General features: G+C 47.6%; 3 protein-coding genes across 7 annotated transcripts; 1 reads left to right on the top strand and 2 right to left on the bottom strand.

The window, feature by feature from the left end:
• Positions 1–281: 281 nt before the first annotated feature.
• Positions 282–5275, top strand: wnt7ba (wingless-type MMTV integration site family, member 7Ba). The gene is made up of 4 exons (XM_061269120.1): positions 282–575; positions 1143–1369; positions 3593–3864; positions 3930–5275. The coding sequence occupies exons 1-4, from the start codon at positions 493–495 to the stop codon at positions 4410–4412; spliced, it is 1065 nt and encodes a 354-aa protein (XP_061125104.1). The 5' UTR covers positions 282–492; the 3' UTR covers positions 4413–5275.
• Positions 5276–9335, bottom strand: atxn10 (ataxin 10). The gene is made up of 11 exons (XM_061269119.1): positions 9174–9335; positions 8596–8775; positions 8462–8538; positions 8267–8363; positions 8039–8200; positions 7886–7966; positions 7632–7788; positions 7436–7553; positions 7128–7306; positions 6077–6140; positions 5276–6002 (listed from the first exon to the last, which is right to left on the bottom strand). Exons 1-11 carry the CDS (start codon positions 9314–9316, stop codon positions 5818–5820), a joined length of 1443 nt encoding a protein of 480 aa, XP_061125103.1. The 5' UTR covers positions 9317–9335; the 3' UTR covers positions 5276–5817.
• A 120-nt stretch (positions 9336–9455) lies between these two features.
• Positions 9456–14899, bottom strand: LOC133145594 (fibulin-1-like). 5 transcript variants are annotated; one of them, XM_061269217.1, is made up of 17 exons: positions 14769–14899; positions 14585–14705; positions 14215–14350; positions 14002–14152; positions 13739–13831; positions 13578–13667; positions 13379–13516; positions 13182–13313; positions 12916–13059; positions 12669–12788; positions 12488–12613; positions 12295–12414; positions 12105–12236; positions 11916–12039; positions 10718–10860; positions 10521–10655; positions 9456–10458 (listed from the first exon to the last, which is right to left on the bottom strand). In XM_061269217.1, exons 1-17 carry the CDS (start codon positions 14818–14820, stop codon positions 10319–10321), a joined length of 2097 nt encoding a protein of 698 aa, XP_061125201.1. In that variant the 5' UTR covers positions 14821–14899; the 3' UTR covers positions 9456–10318. The 5 variants fall into 5 exon arrangements, with proteins under 5 accessions (XP_061125201.1, XP_061125202.1, XP_061125204.1 ...); XM_061269218.1 differs by having other exon boundaries at positions 10718–10857; XM_061269220.1 differs by lacking the exons at positions 9456–10458; positions 10521–10655 and adding an exon at positions 11466–11605 and having other exon boundaries at positions 10718–10857.
• Between the last annotated feature and the right edge of the window lie 52 nt (positions 14900–14951).

Genomic DNA, 14951 nt, shown 5'->3' with positions numbered 1-14951 from the left:
GAATCATATAATACCACATGATTATGGGATTTTTATTGATTTTAATGGGGAAAGGTGATTCGTGTTACAAGTTTAGTGTTAATTAAATATTTAGAAGATTGAATAAAGAGGACTCCCTCCATAAAATTTTGCTGAGGGTCCCATCCCACGGAGGAGGCGTGGGCCGGCCCGGTATTGGAGGCGCGCGACAAAGTAGGATGTGCAACACCATCCCATCGCAAAGACCCACAGCGCCACTTTCCCGATGCTCACTTCGCGACCCACCCACCTATCCACACCCGCACCACGCCCACCTCCGCACTCTCACAGCCCAGGTGGGAACGCGCACTTCGGCCTCGGGATGCAGCGGCTCACCCTCGGCGCACCGCCAGTGGAGCTCGGAATTGGAGCACCTTCGGGAAAGCCTTGAATCCAACCTTGTTAAAGGACTTTTTTTTTTTTTTTTTTTTTTACAAGAAGGAGTGAGGATCAAGTTGCGTTCAATGCGCAACCATGCTCATCATCTCGTCTCGCAGCGCGCTGCTCTCCGTCTACTATCCGCAGATCTTCCTCATCCTCACCAGCGGTAGCTACCTGTACGTTCCCCATCTTACGCGCTGCTCCTTTTTTTCCCCGCATTTTAATCACGCCTAGTCTCGGATAATATTGCTTTTACGCACCGATTACGCACGGCGAGGACGCAGGTGCCGAATACAAGGAAATAACGTGGCCCGGTTTATTTCCACACTGACTTGTTGAGCTTCCTCTTTGGCGAGACAGGATATTTTTAAAAATGGGGGAAAATGGGAATTGGAATATTTAGTCAGTCAAATTTCATGTTAGACGACAAACAAATCACAGATACAGTTATTTATTGCTTTGCCCTGTTTTTTAAAAGCATGTTCTTAATTGGCTTTTAGAAATTAATTAGCAGTGATAATTATGTTCATGGTATTGTAGATTTGAGTATTGCAGAACATTTTGGAATTGAAACTACCTAAAGTCGCTATCCTTAAAAGTCTTACAAATGTGCATTTGATCAGGATTGGACAAAAGTAGCGATTTGGCATTTTCAATCAAATGACCTCATCTAATGCCGTTCTCAATGAAAATTGCATACGGTTCTGACCCGTGACTTCATCCGGGTCTGTGTCTACATACAGGACGCTGTCATCCGTGGTCGCTCTGGGCGCCAACATCATCTGCAACAAGATACCGGGCCTGGCGCCGCGTCAGCGGGCCCTCTGTCAGAGCCGCCCGGACGCCATCATCGTCATCGGGGAGGGGGCCCAACTGGGCATCAACGAGTGCCAGTACCAGTTCCGCCACGGGCGCTGGAACTGCTCGGCCCTCGGCGAGAGGACGGTCTTCGGACAAGAGCTGAGAGTAGGTCAGTCCATTAGCGTCTCTAAAGTTTTTTCGACGGTCATTTAAGGTGGACCGGCCAGTCTGGTAAGGCCCGGCAGATGCCCGGTTGGGCTTCCGTCCACGTTGCTATCCAACTAACTTGGCTCCGAAGCCTTTTGGCTCCTCGTTGCGAGACCCTTCTATAAATTCTATTGCCATGTGAAATGTTTTGTTGCGGTCACGCTGCGGGTTTGGACCCGCGTTTAATCTCGCAGCTCTGGGAGCAATCACTTTGTTCCACAGAGACAGACATCTGGATCCTTTTCCTTCTTTTGTCAAAAGGAAATGTCTCCTTTCACTCTGTGGCGTGTAAAAAAAGCAGCTCTGGACTCCCCACGGAGACTTAAGAACTTCTAGTCTTGTTGATAGTGGTGAAAAGTAACACCCTGCAAAATTTGAATGATTACCGTAATTTTCGGACTATAAGTCGCACCGGAGTATAAGTCGCACCAGCCATAAAATGCCCAAAAAAGTGGAAAAAAAAAACATACATACTCGCTCCTGAGTATAAGTCGCCCCCCCCCCCCCCCCCCCAAACTATGGAAAAAAACGCGACTTATAGTCCGACAATCACGGTATATATATATATAAAAAAAAAATGAAGTGACACAAGTCACAGTTTACTTCCTAATGTACCATCTGTACCACTTCATCGACTCGACCGCGGCTCTTTTTGAACTCATTAAGAGCCGCGGCTCGAATCACGCTAACCGCTAATTGAAGTCAGGCCTGGCCGGCAGCTGGCTAGCGACAATGCGCTGCTGTGCAATCCAAACAAATCACGGCGAAGAGAGGGAAATGCTCCCCTTGTAGAATATTTGCGGATTGTATAGATTTAGCCTGATGAGAGAAGACTTTGTTATTAGTTATGGAGCCCGATGGTTTCATTTTGTCAGGTTGGAGGGAAGCCATTAGAATCGCGCCGTGCGTTAATACCGCGGACGTATTACACTGATTGGCGGATATCCCATTACACCGACCCACCGTGGTGCCAATTAATCCCCCCCCCCCCCTGAAGCATACCGTCAAATATAAGGGTGTTTATTCTCCGGTTCAAACGGTGACCCGAAGAAAAAAAAAAATGGGCATGTGTCAGTCAAGTTTAGTCACGGAGGGTTTCGACATCGTCCGGCTTGCAAAAACAACGTAGAATACCGAAGACGGACATTTAAGATGTGTGAGAAATTCCATTGATGAAACATAACAGGAAGGCTTATCAGGAAAAAAACTTTTTTGGGTCAGCCAGTAGATGTCACTTTCCTCAAGTTTGGACAATAAGTGAACCAAAACCGCTGAGGACTTCAGCCTGCACTTGTGGACATAAATGAGTGTTTTGGCCAGAAAACGCACGAGGAATGAAAATCCGACAAGTCGTAAGAGTGTCGTAATTGCCTCTTATGGGGGGCATCCTTGAAAGGCTCGGTATGTGGGTCCAATCGTCTAAGAACAACAAGAAATAATTGTGAGGAATTTATGGGGATTCCATCATTGACAAGCCATAATAGCTATAAATTATCCGAAGAATGCTTTAAAATCACGGAATGTAAAAAATAAAAAAAAAACGACCTTCCCTCCCTGCGTTTCAAAACCTGAGTCCATAAAGAATATTATTACTCTACCCCAAAAAAAAGAAAAAAAAGAAAAAGAAATAAAAGTAAGACCCAAGTCAAAATAAATTTAAAAAAAAATTACAAAAGGAATAAAGAAAAATAAGACTCAAGTCTTACAAAAATGGAAAAGCAATAACATCCAGAAGCGAGTTCTGGGCTCGGGCTGTGTCTGAGATGATGACGCAAAGTGGAAAAGTCCGCTGTGGTCAGACGAGTCCATGTTTCAAAAATTGCTTTTGGAAATCTTGGCTTTTCATGTCCTCATTGACTAAAGAGTCAGAAGGAGCGTCCAGATGCTTCCCGATACAAAGTCAGCATCCGTGATGGTATGTTTCGGTGGCCTACGGCGGCATCATGGGCCATTAAAAGCCTTCATGGCCGCCGAAGCTACACGCAGGGTCCGCTACTGCGAACCAGATGACGTCTTCTAATGGAAGCCACATTCTGCATGTGCTACATGAAAGAACTTCAGTCTGACAACGTAATACCAGAGGTGGGCCTAACAAAGCCTTCTCCACTTTGAGGCCAGTCACGAGCGCCATGGGAGGAATCCTTTTTGTCATATTTCTCTCGGCTGACGATTTCTTTCCGACTAGGTAGCCGAGAAGCGGCTTTCACCTACGCCATCACCGCCGCCGGTGTGGCCCACGCGGTGACGGCGGCGTGTAGCCAAGGTAACCTTAGCCAGTGCGGCTGCGACCGAGACAAGCAGGGCTACCACGAGCGCGAGGAAGGCTGGAAGTGGGGCGGCTGCTCGGCCGACGTCAAATACGGCGTGGAGTTCTCCCGGCGATTCGTGGACGCCCGGGAGATCAAGAAAAACGCACGGCGCCTCATGAACCTGCACAACAACGAGGCAGGGCGGAAGGTACCGAGACCGGAATCCGTCCCGGGTCTTTTAGTTGAAGCTAATTCGGGGGTATTTGTGAGCAGATCCTGGAAGAGAGGATGAAACTAGAGTGCAAGTGCCACGGCGTTTCCGGTTCCTGCACCACCAAGACCTGCTGGATCACCCTGCCGAAATTCCGAGAGATCGGTTTCCTGCTCAAGGAACGCTACGGCGCGGCGGTTCAAGTCGAGCCGGTGCAGGCCTCCCGTCTCCGCCAGCCTTCCTTCCTACGTCTCAAAGAAGGCCGGGCCTACCAGAAACCCACCGATACCGACTTGGTGTACCTGGAGCGTTCGCCCAATTACTGCGAGGAGGACAAGGCCACGGGGAGCACGGGGACGCGGGGCCGACTCTGCAACGGGACGTCGGCGGATCACGGCGACGGCTGCAACGTGATGTGCTGCGGCCGCGGTTTCGACACGCGTCACTACACGCGAGTCTGGCAGTGCAACTGCAAGTTCCATTGGTGCTGCGTGGTCAAGTGCAACACCTGTAGAGAGAAATCCCAAGTTTTCACCTGCAAGTAAAGAGGGGTGAAAGGTCAGGGGGTCTTATTCAAAGTATTTATTCCAACATTTTGCACATTTGTGATGACTTACCGTATATGGGCGTTGCGAAACGCGTCCTGGAAGAGAACGGGAGATGTTATTTGAAGGTTTCAAAAGAAAGATGGAAAAGGTGTCGCACACAATAAATGGGAAGGGGAGGGGGCGAGCAATGGAAGGCTAACAAGACGGACTACGTAATTCACACTGTATACTGTTTGAACACTGAATTTAAAAATAATTTATGTTGCAAAGGTGGAAACAAAAACTCACCCTTTTTTTTTTTTCTTTTCTCCTGGGCTTGGATGAAATCTTTTCCCGGTCACCTTTTCAAGCGATCGATTAAGCTTTTTTTTCTATTTTTAGCCTCCAACCTCGTGAGTGCGAACGCCACTTTCCATCCCGACTGTGTTCATTGTTCTGTTGTTTTTGAGGGGGTGAGAAAAGTACGCAAGGCAAGCCCGCCGGCGCGGTGCGGCAGTGGACGTTCCCATGCTCATCACCCGTCATGTGTTAAATGATGTTTATGTAACTGAGAAAACAATTTGTAGAGTATATTTTTATATGAGGGACATGGCACTTTATGTCATTTACAAAAGGAAAGGACATTATTAAAAAAAAAAAAAATGTGTGTGTCGGGGGGGGGTTTGCATTTGAGAGCTATAAATTATTTGGGGTTTATACTGTTGTTGCTAAATTGTAAATAATTGAGCAAAAATAACCCTTGGTCAAGATGATAGTCTGAATTTTTTTAGTGTTTTTAGAATTGCTTTCCAAAAGCGACATTTTGAGTCCGTTGGTTGTTGTTTTTGGTCACATGGCTTCAATAAAGTCGTTACAAAACGTTGTGGGTCGCAAACAAATGTTTTTATTAAGCCTTATCGCATTTTTTTTTTTTTTTGGAACACAAAGCGGCATAAAACGCTGATCTGGGAAACCCCAGAAGTCGCAGCCCTGACTAATATGTTGAGAGGCGACCAGACGGACGGGCGTGGCGGCGCTGAATGACTCGCACAGGCTTTTTTTTTTTTTTTCTTCCTGTGAGGGGGGCTCAAAAGCATTGCAGCCAGCCGCTGGAGCGCAAGTAAGCGCTGTTTTGTTAGCCGTCTGAAATCCTTGGCGACCGGAACCCCCGTAAGCTCCCCGCACTATGGCGGCGGATTGACGGCAGAGTCTGGCCGATTGTTTCAGCGCATCTTGTCATTAGCAAAATGGGAGACAGAGCAAACAGGGCGGGGCAGCGCACGCATTGTTGAAGTGTCAGGACTGTTCAGCTTACCGGGTCGGGATTCTGTAAAACCGACCCGACTCTGTTTATCTTTGGCCTAGCTTGTTTAACTCCTACTCTATAAGCGTCTAACTACATTTTTGTACTCCAGCGAAGCCCTCAAAGGTCCTTCGGGGTAGGTCTGAGCAACAAGGCGCCGTCCCGCTCCTCCACGCGGAAGCCCAAGTCCCTAAGCGCCGAGTAGTCGGCGTCGCCGCGGCGCTCAAGAGAGGCCAGCAGCTCCTGGTTCTTCGGGTTGTGATCGAAGAGGTTGCGAATGGCTAAAATGGACCACTGGCTGATGACTGGGAGTGTTAAATAAGGAGAATTTTGGTTTTGTTTCACAAGTTAGTCATAGAAATCAAGTGATCAAGGATACAAGGGTTGTTGCTGTCGATTCTGCAGTTGTCCAGAATGAGCGGGATGCCCTCCAGTTCTCTCACCTGAGGAGAAACCAATTTCCTTTCAAGACAAATACCATCTGCAGTAAATTTTCAATTCTCCCCCCTCCCGTCCTTTTTCAGCTGTCCCGCAATTGCAAAACCAACGTTGTTGTCTCTTATAATAAGTGAGAGAAAAAAAAAAAAAAAAAAGGGCCGGTGTTTAAAAATTCCGAGCGATTATTTGAAGGCAAGTGATACCTTACAGAGGGGGAAAGTGAAAAAGACACACGAAAAAAAAAAAAGCAGCGGCATAGTTGTGGCTTTGCCTCTCACGACGCCATCATCTGCTTCTTATCATTTATTTGCGTCTATAGGCTCAATTATTGTATTTGCTTGCCGCTGACCTCCACTTGTCACGGCGGTTACTCTCCAAATAGAGTGCCAGAACTAATAGCCTGGTAAAAAAATAAAAAAATAAAAAAAAGTATCGGTGTTGTCAAAGAAGAGAACTGCTTTTTCCACTGCAGCGACCGAACTTCATCCAATTGGCCGCTTGGCGGGGACATCTTATGCTCCCGTCTCTCCAGACGGCAAACGGAGTAAAATGTGGTTTACTGGAACTTGCGTGGTGAAAACAGATACGGGGGTGATTTCTGACCACTGACAGGCCGCAGATCAGCATCCATAAATATGACGGCGAGGCCAACCGAGGGTGTCCATCCCGCAAGCATTCCATCGATCGCTTCCTATTAAACGGGACGGGGCCCTTATATCGCCGCACGCACGGAGGCCAGCTCCTCCTCACACCGCCGTGATATTTATCTCCGTGTGCCGAGTGAGATGTTGACAGCGGGCGATGGAGGCGAACTGATAAAATCGCGGCTAGGGAGGCGTGAGGAAGGGGGGCAAGAACATGCTTTGTAAAGACAGAGTCCATGGACTCATTTCCTGTCTGCCGTCGTCCAGCTGAGTTGGCGGACGCCTATTGTAAAATAATAACGCACTCTATCATTGAATTACAAAAATATTCCTTTTTTTTAGGCTTACCTTATTCTGGTTGTTGCCGTGGCTGTAGCACATATTTGCCACAAGCCTGATGAGGTGCGCCTTGAAGCTGACGACGGGCGACGGGTCCGCCTGCACGTCGAGCAGGCTGTCGAAATTCTGAGCCGGGCTGAAGATGTTCTTACCGCTCTTGCCGATGGTGTGAACCTGCTTCAGCAGCTCTGACGGGAAACAGGAGGGAGACACTTAAATGTTTGATCGAGTGCCGGGCAGGAATGCGTGGTGGGACCTGTTTTGCATCACGGCGCCTTTACGACGGGAGTGGGGAGGGATTTTGTGATTTGATTTACCTACAGTGGTCACCAGGAGGTCCGGATGGTCCTGTAGGAACATGAACTGTCCATGGTGTGACGTCATCTCACATAGCAGGTCGAGTAAACTGATCACTGTTAGCGCCTCCTGCAGGACCTGAGGAGAATTACACCATACGGTCACTGTGGAAGGGGAAAGATTTGAGAAGCACTTATGTAGTAGAGGTTAGTGCACCTCGTTGCTGGAGGCGGAGCCAGTGGCGAGGCTCAGCACGGCGCCGCAACCTTTCTGGAAGGAGGAGGCGAGGAAACGGGCCACGCCGGGAGGGATGCCGCAATCCGGCGACTCGCCGCCGTTAAGCTGGGCGGAGATCAGCTCTAAGAGGGTCAGCCTGAATAAAAAGGCGGCATAATAAAACAAAAAACAGTTCAGCTCGCTGCAAGTTTTGTGCTGATCTGACAATTTTCCAAATAAAATGAATAAGTGACCTTTCGCTGGGCAACATTGCAGAGTACATGTTTTCAACCAGAGCCGAAGACTTGAGAAAATGCTGAGTTGCGATAAGGACCCTGTTAATCAACACAATGTGATCAAACAAAGACTCTCCTGTGACATGGACAAGTGTGGCAATTTTCTCTTACGTCCAATCCAGCTCAGGCTGGCTTTGGCAGAGATCCACCACCCTGAGCGCCAGCTGGATGTTCTGCTGGGCCAGTTCCTCCACTTTGCTTTCATCCAGGCACGTGTGGAGCACCATGGAAGCGTAGCTCACCGTCTTCTCGTCGTCAACCTTGAGCAGCTGCCTGCTCGCAATGTGGAGAAATTGCGAGAAACTCCGCCCTCTGATATCTTTTTTTGCATGAACTTACAAGAGCAGATCTGGAAAACTCATCCGCCAAATGTCCTCTTTACACATTTGGTTCCCCACGGACAGATTGCCAAGAAACTGGGTCCCGCAACGCAGTGCTAAAATGGATAATTGGAAGAAAATGGGTCACAGTCAATAAAATCATCATTTCAAACCAATTTGCAATATTAAGGCGGATTGATAACTAAAAACTTACACTCAAAAATGCCATCGCCGCTCTTTACGTGGAGGAATCTCAGGAGTTGAATGGAAACATGGACAAAACCAAGTTCCCTGAAAGACGAAACATATTGACGTATTGCCACGCGTATGAATTATGCATGCTGTTACCTGAGGAGGTTCTGGTTGCGAGCACTTTGCACGCAGGAGTTCCTCAGAGCCCGGAAGCACTCTGCGGCGAGCTGAAGCTGCAAGGCGTCGGATTTCAGGTCCCGATCGGCTTGGAGCTTGTCGCTTAGTCGGGATAAGACCTTCAGAATAGTCAGGAAAGCTTCTCTGTCCACAGCATCCCTGGAGGTCGAACAATGACACAATTACCTAATCATAAGAATACATTTCATTTGAAATTTAATTTATCCCGTGACCAAACAGCGGACTCTTATGACCTTCAGGTAGTCGGGTGCATTACTGTGGATGAAATGGTGGACCATGAAAGCCATTTTAGATTGTAAATATTGTAAAGTGTTTTTCTGACGTCATCAGGCGTGCTGCGCAAAATAGTCACTCTCAGCTGGTCACTAAAGGATCACTTTCTAAAAAAAACCCTTTTATTCTGACCCGTCCTCCATCTCAAAGTATGATATTACAGTCAAATGGTTTATTTGTATTCGTGACAGCTGAGTTAGCTTAGCAAGCAAGCTAACACCTCCGTAGTCGCACTACGAGAAAACGCACGACTTTGTTCCCACCTGTATTGCTGGTCCCGTAACGCGCTCGTAAACCTTTTGAGAACCTCCAAGTGTTCGGGGCAGTATTTTTCATTCAAAATACGCGCGACAGACACTGAAATGTCATTTGGCTCGGTAGTAGCTGCCATGTTTTCTTGCTTCATGTGTGTTGGGAAGGAGGGGGCGGACACGGAAGTTGAACTGAAAGCTCATTGGTTGATTCTCAGTAAGGGGCGGGGTCAAAACACGTGCTAGTGTTTTCAAGCATATTTCACGCAGTTCAATGAAAATAGTACAAGTGTGTGAATGAATGGAGTAGATAACATTTATTGTAGCTTTTACCCTCTCCTGACTTCCGTAACGTTTTAATTACACATAATTACTACCCATAATTCCAAACCGACATATGAAATCCATTGAGTGCAATGTTTAAAGTCTGCAGAGCAGATTTTCATTTATCCGAGACAAGTTGTGGGACAGTTGTTGCCACAGGACAAGCATCTGGAATTTCCATGCAGTGTGGTGAAGTTTAGATCAGAGGATTTTCCCCCCGCTATGGTTGCCCCCTGTGTTTTGGTTGGCCACGTGGAACACGACGGTGGTGGTCAAAGTCAGATCAGTTGATTATATACGTAGCAAAGTATTCGCCCTGAAGCCATTTTTCATCTTTAACGTGAGTTATTTACAGAACAAAACATTTCCAGTATTGTATATCTGATTATTCATCCCTACGAGCGGTAATAACTGGAAATATTCTCACCAAACTGGAAGTTTGTTGAGGAAACTGGCGGTGTGGAGTTACAGGGAAAATTTTGTGAGACTTGGAAGCTGCAAGATGGCGGATTTCTGCAGGCAGCGGAGGATGCAAAAAAACTGACTGCATTTAGTGACAATCCGTCTTTCATAGTCGCAACTAATTTTGAGAAATTCCAGTGTACACATTTTCAGCACTCATTTTACATAAAACAAAACAAAACTGTATGTACAGTTGCTCAATGAAAAATACTTTACAACATTACAAAACTGATTAAGAACATTCTTGGTGTTTACAGTTATTGCATATATTTCTTCATTTATAGATACTGTCATCCTGTGTTGAAAAATAAAATTCATCTACATTAAAAAACAAAAAAAAAAGACCATATCAATCACATGAGCGATTGAGCTCAGAACCAGAACTCGGAGAGGACGATGTAGATGACGACAACGTTGCGGTGTGAGACGAATCCCGACTTAAAGTAGTTCAAGGCTACCCGCAGTTCCACGTCCCGGGGTCCGGCGACTGGCTTCACCTGCCGCACCACACCTGGGAAAATGACAGTAGTGATTTGACGCCATCTCACGGGACGAGAAATGATTTAGTCTTACCAATGACGTAACCCTCATAAAAGCGCTTGACGACGTCGTAGGAGAAGTTCTCATCCGTCTTCAGCATTTCAAAGATGACGTCAACGTCGCCGATGGTGAAATGAGACGGCAGCGACGTCCGGAGGAAAACAATTTCTGTGGAAGGGAGTTTTTTTATTCTTTTTATTTTATTCCATGGCATTGAGCGGAAGATTCACCTTTGGGCTGTTGGAGGTCCCTGTAGGAGGGTAGAGCGAGGACGGTGTACGTGACCATTTCGACAGGATCTTGCAAGCATTCCTGGTTGTTGGGGTTGCAGGATTTATGGCAACGGATGCTGAGCGAGTCCTTGTTGGGCCTTCTGAATCGGGAGGGGGGGACAAAACAAGCGGGAGACACGTGAGCAGAAACCGCAGAGTACGAATCCGTCCTTCGATATTAAAAAGCCGCCGTCTGAGTAATCCGCCTTTCCGAGCGCCTCCGGATGAATCCAAACCCGACGCTCCATCTCGAGAGTAACACTTACTCGAGTGAGTAGAGTGGAGCTTTCAAAACCCGACCGCAGAAAAAGCACACAGGGGCCGGAGCCAGCTAGCAGGTGAGAGTCCAAGTCGCTCAGCGACTCCAACGCCAAGACCATGTGGTCGGCCAGTGCGTGCCAAAAAAAATCTATACTGATGCGATCCAGTGACATCACCGGCGCAGGGTCAACGTTTTGTCGAAAAATACACATCCCCAATAAGTTCCAAAAATAAGAGTCCAAAACAGAGATACTGTAATTATTCTCATGTTGTATGTTCAATGATTAATGCTCTATTTGGACAAGGAGGGCCCTCCAACCCAAAGATTTACCATCGCCGCGGTCATGCTATATTTTTTTTTCAATCAACCTCTCGCTGGAAAGTTGGAGTATCCAAAAAGTGTCCGCTGAGCGACGCGGCTACCGGCGCTTTAAGTGTCACTTACGGCAAATCAAGTGTTAATCGCCTGACACCGACCCTCACGGACACCATCCATCATCGGCCGTTCCACCTCTAATTGGGTCGCCGTGCTGATGCTGGACGGGGGCCCCGAGGTGCCCAAAACCCACGAGCTTATTTTTCCTGCTGGAAAAAAAAAAAACCTCTCGGAAACAAGAATGTTGAAGAGAAGAAGCAGGTACTGTGCGTGTATGGAAAGGTCATTTTCACGTGCTTTTTTTTTTTTTTGACGGCTTAATTGCAAATACATATAAAAAGGCTCACAATGAGAAGCTGCCACACAGATGGGAAGGAAACAAGCCAGCTTGCCAATAAAGCCGGTCAACGGCTAACTAGCGCCCTCTGTCAGGTTGAAAAGTGTACTGCTATGTTTTTTTTTTTTTCATTTCAAATTCATAGCCCAGATCTAAAAAGGATCCAAAAAAAATGTGCTCACCTATGTGGCGCTGGCCGGTAGTAGGTGGGACACTGAAAGGCCACGCAGCGGTATCCTCCGTGGATATTAAAGCAGCTATGCGAATCGTCGCAAGAGTGGCTCCCGTTTTCACACTCGTCGATATCTAAACGCACAGTGCGAAAATTACAGACTGAGCAGCACGGTTGAGGAAAGGAATTGCCTGTTTACCTTGGCATGTGCGCCCATCCGAGGCTAACGTGTAGCCCACCGGCGGGCAGGAGCATTGGAAGCTCCCGGGCGAGTTGGAGCAACGGTAGGCGCACGCTTGGCTGCCGGTGGGTAGGGCGCACTCGTCGATATCTGACGGTGAAAACAGGTTGTGTGCCAGGCCGGATTATTTTATTTTTTTTCCCTTCACCTTCGCATGTTGACCTATTGACGTCGCTCAGCTGGTAACCACGGTGACAGCGGCACTGGTAGGAACCGTAGACATTGGCGCACTCCTGGCTGCACGGGTTGGACTGGCACTCGTTGATATCTGAAGAAAAAAATCCAGTCCGACCCAAAATAGGTGAGCCAATATTGACGTAGGGACATTTCGAATTCATCACCTTCGCAGTTGCGGCCATCGAAGGATAGTTTGAAGCCAGCGGAGCAGCTGCATCGGTAAGACCCCTCTGTGTTTTCACACTTGTGGGCACACAGCTTCCTGGGGTAATGCTTGCATTCGTCGACATCTACAAAGTGGAATGTTGTTGGTTGGGAGAAGGCACGTTCAGGATTCTTTTTTACCTTCGCAGAGCTTCTTGATGGTGTTGAACACAAAGCCACTTTTGCAGTTGCAGCGGTACGAGCCCAACAGGTTGACGCAGCCGTGGCCCCGACAAACATCCGTCTGGCACTCGTTGATATCTAGAGGAGGAACGGCGAAGAAAAACCCAAATTGCAGGATTGAGATTTCCAACCAGTGGCGGAATTACAGGGTGGGGGGCGCGGGGTACTGCCTCCCCTATTTCCTGCGAGTCATTTACGCACGTACCTTCGCAACGCGTGCCGTCCTCGTTCGGGCGATAGCCTCGTCCGCACGCGATGGTCCTTTTACTACAAAAATAGGAGCCAATCGTGTTGACGCACGTGTGGCTAGCTTGGCACACGCTCGAGTGCATCACGCACTCGTTGATGTCTAAAGAGGAGCACATGTCTCAAAAGTAAGCCCAAAAAAAAAAAAGCTCAAACATACTTTTCGGAACCTGTCGTTTTTTCAACTCGGTTAAAAGTAAAACTTTCGCGTGTCATGTTAGCTACCAAAGCAGTTGCCGTTAGCGTCTTCAAGGTACCCCAAGGGACACTTCGGGTGACATCGGAAGGAACCTTCAGTGTTATTGCATTCGAAATTTGAGCTGCAGTTGTGAATGTTCAAAGTGCACTCGTCAATATCTGGAATACAAAAAAAAAAGATGGTTGAGTGGACGGCGTCGTTTCGTCCTTTCTTGACGCCTTACCTTTACACCGGTTATCGTGGGTGAGCTCGTAGCCGGCGCCGCAGCCGATTTCCCGTCGGCAGCTGAACGAGCCTTCCGTGTTGATGCACGTTTGGCCGGCGACGCAGTCGTGGACGCCGAGCAGACACTCGTCAACATCTGCCGACGGAATCGAAGGCGTATTTGAAAAACGTATTCGTGACTTGAAAAGGGAACTCACCTTCGCAGGTCACGCCGTCGGGTCGGAGGCGGTAACCGAGGTAACAAGCGCACGTGGCTTCTTCAAGACAACGCTGGGTGCAATTCATGACTGGAAAGTAGTTTTCCAGTTTTATTTATTTTGATTTTTTTGAGGTTTTATTAAAATCATTAAGGTCAAACCTGCACAGGCGTTTGGTTCCATGAGAGGCACGATGGTCAAATTCACTGGAGGCACCATGGTAGAATTCATTGTAAATGGCTTGGTAAAATTCACTAGAGGAAAAAAAATAAATATTAACACAACTTGCTGCGGTGACACAAATTGTTCGGAACATGTCCTTACTTTCAATGATACACAGATAAGAGAGATACCAGACATGGCGTTTTGGAATAATCACAAAACCACAGGAACAATGGAAAAAAAATATTTAAGCGTGCGTCACCAGCTGTGGAATTAAATCCCTCCGTGCCGTTATGGGCGCAGCAGTTTTGAGCGATGCGCTTGCAATCCTTCCCCAGCGACGTGTAAGTCAAGCCGCAAGTCGGGTCTTGGCTTGACGCCGCCATGCCCAACATGCAGCAGTCGCAGCACCTCTGAAGACACAAATGATTAGAATCAAAAGGTATGAATAGATCATTGGAAGGAGATGTGTCACCTTGGAGATATGAACTTCCAAAGTGTTCCCAATGAAGAAGTGTTTCTCGCAAGCCTGCTGCCAGGTGGCTAAGTTGGCGCCGTTTTGGCACAATTGCTGCTCCACCACCGCTAAGCAGCATTGCTCCTGGGCCAGCCTGTGACACAACACGATGAAGTATTATTTTTTTTTATATAATTGCTTACCGTAATTTTCGGACTATAAGTCGCGTTTTCTTTCATAGTTTGGGTGGGGGGGCGACTTATACTCAGGAGCGACTTATATACATACATATGTGTTTTTTTTCACTTTTTTTGGCATTTTATGGCTAGTGCGACTTATACTCCAGTGCGACTTATAGTCCAAAAATTACGGTAATTAAAATCTTCACCTGCACGCGTGGAAGTGGGAGATAAAGGGAAGGTTGTGGCAGTCGGGCACCATTCGAGCCCTCTCCTTGCCGTCCTGGCAGCAGCCGTATAAAACGTGCGGAAGAGCAAAGTTGGTGGATTCTAACAAGGACGACATTGGATGTGATTAGCGGCGAGAAATCCGAAAAAAGGAAAGATTCTTACCGTGCCCATGAGGAAAGAAGTATATGATGAGAAAGATAGTCCACAGCGCCATCGGGTCACTCGGTGGTTTGTGTTGCGTGTCGACTGGAAGGATCCGTCTCGGTAATTGTAGGAGTGTGCGTGGGGGGGGGGGGGGGGGGTAAGGGGAGGGGCTTGGAATGGGTTCACATGTCATCAGCACAG

This window comes from Syngnathus typhle, linkage group LG21 (genome assembly GCF_033458585.1).
Source record: "Syngnathus typhle isolate RoL2023-S1 ecotype Sweden linkage group LG21, RoL_Styp_1.0, whole genome shotgun sequence".
Lineage (NCBI taxonomy): Eukaryota > Metazoa > Chordata > Actinopteri > Syngnathiformes > Syngnathidae > Syngnathus > Syngnathus typhle.
The sequence above is the reverse complement of the archived record's forward strand: the minus strand, read 5'-3'. Positions and strand labels throughout refer to the sequence as shown.